At 42.1% G+C, this 7,469-nt stretch overlaps 2 protein-coding genes across 2 annotated transcripts in view; one reads left to right on the top strand and one right to left on the bottom strand.

The window, feature by feature from the left end:
- Window positions 1-7,469, top strand: part of LOC103204632 — a 190,677-nt gene that overhangs the window by 6,750 nt on the left and 176,458 nt on the right. The window lies entirely within an intron of this gene.
- On the bottom strand, window positions 3,376-3,756 carry LOC103204621 (histone H2B type 1-C/E/F/G/I). Its single transcript, XM_007949831.1, has one exon. The coding sequence runs from the start codon at window positions 3,754-3,756 to the stop codon at window positions 3,376-3,378; it is 381 nt and encodes a 126-aa protein (XP_007948022.1).

Raw genomic sequence — 7,469 nt, 5'->3', positions numbered from 1 at the left:
AAACAAAAGTGCGGACTGATTCAGCTGGGGAGATGCCTGAATCCATCAGACACAATGGCCGAACAGTAGAGGCTCACAACATAATGGGGACGCTTGGGCCTTTTCCCAGACAGAGCTGGCTATCTTGTTCATTGCTATGTTTCAGTGCCTGGTACAAAGGAAGTCCAACCAGTATTGACGAACTGCTGAATGGAATACCTGAATGGAATACTCTCTGACTTCTCTCTTGTGTCCACTGCTCTATTTCTTTCCCTTTTGTCCCTTCCCTTTCCCTTCAATCCATCCCATCTCCTGTTATCTTCCTAAAACTAGAGCCAATCCTGCCAGTCCCCTCTCAGATACTTTCTATAACTTTTCACTGTCTATATAATAAGTCTAAACATCATTGTTTGACATCCAAACCCTCCACAATCTTTTATCAGAAGCTCATCTTTACTACAAAGAAAGCTCCACACAGGAGCTTTGGTTACCTTGTCATTCTTTACATGAAATGTGCTCAAAGCATCCTTCCCAGACCAGTAGCATATGCATCCTCTGGGAACATTTGAGAAATGCGAGTTCTTGGACCTCACTCCAGGTGTCTAATGAAACAGAAGTTCTGGGGATAGGACCAGCAATTGATGCTTTAACGAGTCCTCCAGGTGATTCTGATGCATTCTCAAGCTTCAGAACCACTGTGCTATATCCTCATTTAGTGCTTGGAACTTGAACATGAATGAATGGCTACCCGAAGTTTCAGTCTGTTGGGTGGTCCTTCTGTCTGCTTGGAAATCCCTCGTGTTATTGTGTAGGTGAGGCAATGCCTCCCCAAAAGTCATTCCCCTCCTTCATTTCCAATGCAACCTTGATTTTGTTCTGGGATCTTCCTTCTTCCCTTTCTTGTGTTTCAGGAAAGAGCAGCTTCCCCAGGACAAGATGATTGGGCTGAGACAGGTGTAGCTGATCAATAAATTAATAACGTGTGTGTGTGTGTTTAGGCTGGATGTGGGATCAGGGCCATTTCAGGCAAAGAGACACCTCAGAAGAAAGGTCTGGCAATCTACTTCCAAAAGAGAAATCAGCTATTGAAAACACTATGGAACTCAGTTCTGCTTTGACATACAAGGGGCCACCATGAAACAGAAGTGACTCAATGACAACTTTTTCGTTGTTGTTGAAGATTGGAGAGATCTTGGAAAATTTCGGAAACTAGGAGTAGGGAAGCAGGAAGGAGAAATAAAAAGAATGAGGTTGGATTGGAGAATTGGGTGAACGCCAGGTCTTATACACTTTGAGGCCATAGCAGAGATTTCTGATTTTGTGCTAAAACGCAGTAGGGCATCATTGGAAGTTTCTGAGCCTCGAGAGCATGCAATCTGGTACGATTTTCTAAAATAACCTTGAATGGCTCTTGAATGGAAACTAGATTCACTATTTAACAAGGAGTATTATCTCAAACTAAAATTACAATGATATAAAGTTGAAGTGCAATTTGTAATTCAGTAACCTGAAAATAAATAACTGTTTGTGTCTTTATGGTTATTTTACCTTGAGAGAATGAAAGACTGACCAGATAAGACTGGCTGGGAGGGCTGGCTAGCAGAGTTTCTGAAAGAATCTCCATGGGTTGGTTTGGGTGGATCTGGAAGGATTTAGGACTTGTATTCAGCAGTGATGTGCCTGCCCCAATTAAACCTTTCTCACCCAACAGTGACTGGAAAATTAGGCAGGAAGAGAAGTAAGATTTTATTTTCCTGGGTTTCTGTCTCTTTGGAATTCTATGATTACATACATAGACATCTGGACCTCAGAGTTCAGCATTTGAACATAAAAAAGCACCTACTCTCCTCACAGCAGCTCTGGTAGCATAGTGCCTAAAGCACTTGACTGCTAACCAGGAGGCTGGCAATTCAAACCCACCAGCCACTCCTGGGAAGGGAGGTTGGGCGATCTACTTCCATAGTGATACTGCCTCGGAAACCCAAGGAGGGGTCTCTATGAGTCGGGTCCAACTCGAAGGCACACAACAACTCTCTTCACATGTCCCCTTCTTCACTGCTCCCTGACCTGTTCAAAGTCCTGCCTTTCTTTCCAAACTGAGCTGGTGAGGAGAGCTGAACACAGGATACAGAAGACAGGTTCAGAAGGGAATTTTGAAGTGACAGAGAAGGATGGAGTGGAGGCCAGAGGTAATCTCTATATTCTTGGCCACCCTGATGAGATTGAGGTGGTTAAAGTTTGAGAATTATGAGACTCTGATGGAGCAAAGTATTAAAAGTACTTGACTATTACCCATATAAGGTTGGCAGTTGTACCCACTCAGAAAACTCAAACCAAACTCACTGCCATCAAGTCATTTCCAACTCATAGTGACCCCCTCTGGATTTCCAAGGCAGAAAATCTTTATGGAAATAAATTGCCCAGTTTTCCTTCTAGGGAATGGCTCATGGATTTGAGCCACCAACCTTCTGGTTAACAGTCAAATGCCTTAGGCACTAAGCTACCAACGCTCCCTGAAAGCAGGCCTGGCAATGTGCTTTGGAAAGGTCACACAGTCATGAACACCCTGTGGAGGCATTCCACTCTCCACCGGGTCAAATGACTGAATCCTCGCAAAGGCATGTAACAGTAGTTTATAAAACGACACAGGGAGGGGAGTGGAGAAAAACATTCTTTTTCTCCATTAGATGTTATCAAAGTAACAAAAATCCAGTTAAAAGGGTCTTTAAAAAGCACTCCAGGAAAAAGGATAAAGCAAAACTAACTTAGTACTAAAACGTAGTAAAATTCTAACTTAGTATTACATTGTTCCCTTGTCAGAGAGCCGCAGCCGCCACATTTTTAATTTAAGATTAAACTCCTCTCTAGAGACAGGCAAAGAGCTGGGAGTATGGGCAGTTGGCATTTCGCGGACAATAAATATGGGGAAGATACTGACAGCAGCACGTAGAGAAACGTTAAAATTTCAAGAAGCGAGGTTTTCAAACGTTATTGTAATTTTATATGAAAGGGAAGTTAAATTTTATGTCCTTTTCTCTCCTTTATGAAGGGCTGCCACCAGCCTACGTAGTGCGTTGTTTTTTTTAAAACAAGACTGCCGCTGCCAACGAATTCCAATTTGACCTAGTTAGTACTTGCAGCTTCAGCCCACGTTCGCCTCCACAGCTGGGAATTCCCCGATGGTGGCCCAACATAATCACATGCTGTGAACCTACCACCCGAGTCCGCAAAACTTGCTATTAAAAGGTTAAGATGGATACCCGAATATCGGGCTTGGGGTGGGGGAGTGTGGCGGGGAATCAGCACATAATGCAGTATTGAGCTCTAATTGTAAAAACTTGGTGGCTCTGAAAAGAGCCTTTGGGTTGATGGTTAAGCACAAAGTAGAAAAGGCGCTCACTTTGAACTCGTGTACTTGGTAACAGCCTTGGTGCCCTCGGACACGGCGTGCTTAGCTAGCTCCCCAGGCAGCAGGAGGCGCACTGCTGTCTGGATCTCCCTAGATGTGATGGTTGAGCGTTTGTTATAATGCGCCAAACGAGATGCCTCACCTGCGATGCGCTCAAAGATGTCGTTGACAAACGAGTTCATGATACCCATAGCTTTGGACGAGATGCCGGTATCCGGGTGGACTTGCTTCAGTACTTTGTACACGTAAACTGAGTAGCTCTCCTTGCGGCTGCGCTTGCGCTTCTTGCCATCTTTCTTTTGCGCTTTGGTCACCGCTTTCTTAGAGCCCTTCTTCGGAGCTGGCGCAGATTTGGCTGGTTCAGGCATTTTAACTAATGTCGCCGGCTGGAAAAAAACAGAAACGGAAGTCTGTGCCTTAAGAGCCTGCGTACTTGTAGACAATGTTATGCAAATTAGCCCTAAGTTTCGCAACCGCTGATTCGTTTATTAGTTTGAGGGAGGACGCTAATGAAGGATATTGAATCGACTTTCTCATTGGCTATATCCTGAGAGCCTATTTCCACCAATTAGCTTCCTTTACCTAGGGAACACTTTTTAGTTACCTGTTTCCTTCGCTCCAAACAATTTAGACGTTTATTAATTTCAGAACCTAAAAGTTGCTCTTACCTTTGTTTTTCAATTCCAAAGAAGCAAAGCTCGTGACACAATTACATCTCTGAATCATGAGACCTGTTTACAACGCCTGGGAACCTAGATCTGTATATTTCAATCTAGATTGTAGACCAATGAGAGAGAAAGGAAGAAGTGAGAATAAGTTACCCATAGTCACCCAGACAATTCAGAGGACAGTTTCCCTTGTGTACAGAGTGCACAAATATAACGTGAAAATAAAGGGCAGGGAAAAATAAACCCAGCGAGAAAGCAAAATAACATCCCTTGAGGGCAGCTTTAGGGAAAGAATTGCTTAGCCAATAAGAGTATAATCCTTCTTACTGAAAAGGGGCTTATCACACCCAGGATGAGAAATATCTCTTCAATGTAACTGGGAAAAACATATTTTTTAAAAACCTAAAATGGTAGAGCCCAGTATGTAACGACTTTATAATTATTATTTTCTTGGACCGAAGCAGGCTTCTTAATCTTGTTCTTGCGTTCCCATCTCTCCTCTGAAACTATGTTTCCCCTTCCTCCCCGAAGGCCTTAGGCTGCAATGCACTATGCCAGCATCTTTCCACCAGTGGCAGGTGAGCATCCATCAAGATCGCACTCCTGACTGCATTATGTCTCATCTTTTTATTGTTGCCCAAAAATGTGGGCCCATGCCCGGAGCGATGCAGAGTCAATTAAGTCACACCTAGAGAAGAAAGAGTTTAATTACTTATGCGTAAGTGGAGTACTGACAGAGGTTCATAATACTCCAAAAGTCTGCCCACCCCCAGTGGGCAAACACAGGGTTAATACAGGTTGAGCTAAAAGTTTATGATTACTTACATACTTTGTATTCATGAGAACGAAAAAGAAAAGCCCCTAAATTATGACTCGGTCTTGTCTCTTTACTCCGAACGGCATCATCACCAGCTGGACCTGTTTTTCTCTAGGATCTGGTGGTGTAGTGCCTAAGGCATTTGACTGGTGGGTTCAAACCCACCAGCCACTTCTGGGAAGGAATATTGGGCAATCTACTTCTGTAGAGATACCACCTCAGAAACCCAAGGAGGGGTGGGATCCCAGTCCATGGCAGTGAGTTTGGTTTTTTGTTTTTGCACCTTCCTAGAATATCTCAGGCATCATTGAGTTTTGTACCTCTGGGTCCTAGTGCTCTCATCAGAAGCTATTTTGTACATTAAATTATCAGTAACTTAGGGTTGTTATTTGTTTTTCTAACTTCAGCGATGTGGAGGATATAAGCTGAAGTATTCAACATCTTTCTTTCTTCCTTATTCATAATTGGGCCAATTGAGCAATGTTCAGAGTAATAAAGTACCTTATATGTATCCATTCATTTAATCCTCCTAAAAACCCTATGTGACAGCTATTATTGTTTTTTGTTTTTTCCCTCCATTTTACACAAAAGGGAAGCACTGCACCCAAGATGAGGCAACTTCCTTAGGATCTCACTGCCAGGACGGTGATTAGACAAATCGAGCCTTCACCAAGAAGCTCTGGTGGTGTAGTGATAATAGCAGTTGGCTGCTAACCAAAAAGCTGGTGGTTTGAACTTAACAGCTGCCCCGCATAAGAAAGATGAGGCAGTTTGTTTCTATAAAGATCTATGTCCTTGAAAACCCAATGGAGGTCACTATGAGTTGGAGTCAACTCAATGTTAGTTTGGCTTGGTTTGGCACTTCACTGGGTGATTTGAGTTTTAGCATAAGAGAGAAATGTTTGTGCTGCTGCTTCTCTCTCTCTCTCTTTTTAAATAAATTTTCTTTTTTAGGGTGGTTTTCAGTTTACAGAAAAATTGTGTATAGAATATAGAGAATACTCACATACTTTCTCTCCTCTCTATAGTATCTCCTCATATTAACATTTTATGTCTGTTACAATTGAGTAACTAATATTGATACGTTATTATTGACTGAAGACACAGTTTACATTAGGGTTCACTCTTTTTTGTATACTCCTGTGGGTTTTGACAAATACACAGTGTCATACACTATCATTACACTATTTCACAATTTTAAAATCAAACAAAATAGAGCAGAGATAATTAAAAACAAGCATTGGTTTTGTGTATATGCCTTCATATGTTGAGGAATATCTCTTCTATTCCTATTTTGCTGAGCATGTTTAATAAAAAAAATGGGCTTTGGATGTTGTCAAATGCCTTTTCTGTGCTAATTGATATGATCATGTGGTTCTTTTCCTTTGTTTTGTTTCTGTGGTAGGAAGACAAATGGGACTACACCCATGAACATATAAAGGTTTGGCAGATGTGCTTCAAGTATATTTATTAATATAGTACAGCATATAGGGGCCAAAGTTATGAAAACTTTTTAGTCACAACCAAACACATTGAGATGAGTCACTGGGTATGAAGGCTCAGGACCATAGTTTCAGGGGATACTAAGGTCAATTGGCATAACATAATCCACAGAGACAATGTTCTACACTCTACTTTAGTGAGCAGTGACTGGGGTCTTAAAAGCATGTGAATGGTCATATAAGGTGCAAGTATTGTTCTCTCTTCACCAGCAGCAAGAAGAGTGAAGAAAATCAAAGACACAAGGAAACAATCGGTTCAAAGGACAAACAGAGCACGTGAACCCCAGCCTCCAGACCCTGAGACCAGAAGAACCAGACTGTGCTGGCTGCCATTGCTTACCACTCTGACAGGAATAATAAGAAATCCTGTACAGAGTAGGAGAAAATGTGAAACAAAACTCAAAATCATAAAAATACACAAATATAGTAACCACAGACTGGAGGAAATGCCACAAAACAGAATGTGTATGGATTATTGAACAGAAAACCAGTTGGCTCTGTAAACTTTCACCCAGAAAAAAGTAAAAAGTTAAACACACACACACAGAGAGAGAGAGAGAGAGAGAGAGAGAGAGAGAGAAGACAGATGGCGGCCCCTAACAATAACTAAACCAAAACCAAAGTCACTGCTACCAAGTTGATTCTGACTCATAGTGACCCCCTTTGGTTTTCTGAGGCAGTAAATCTTTATGGAAGTAATTGCCTAGTCTTCCTTCTGAAGAGTGGCTGGTGGGTTTGAACCACAAACCTTCAGGTAAAAATCAAATGCGTTAAGTGCTTCTGCCACCAGAGCTCCTCTTAAAATGGCCTTATAAACAAAAATTATAAAGCAAATACATGCTATTCAAGACCCACTTTAAGAACTAGAATGTCATTAGTATCTTAGTAGTCCCTGTATCACCCTCCCCAATTCTATCACCTTCCACACTGCAGTGAATTGCTTGATGTGGCCCTTCTAGCCATTGTCCTCCATTCTGTGGTGTTTCGTAAATCCCATTATCCATGCCTGTTTGGGGTGGTGTGGTAGTTAAGGTCAGGTATCAACTTGGCTGGGCAGCTGGTAGTAGTCATTCCCTATAATGACTGGCAATCGA

The sequence above is a fragment of the Orycteropus afer genome, unplaced genomic scaffold, assembly GCF_000298275.1.
Source record: "Orycteropus afer afer isolate SDZICR_OR568_19922 unplaced genomic scaffold, OryAfe1.0 scaffold00255, whole genome shotgun sequence".
Taxonomy (NCBI): Eukaryota; Metazoa; Chordata; class Mammalia; order Tubulidentata; family Orycteropodidae; genus Orycteropus; species Orycteropus afer.
This window is presented reverse-complemented; position numbering and strand designations above follow the sequence as displayed.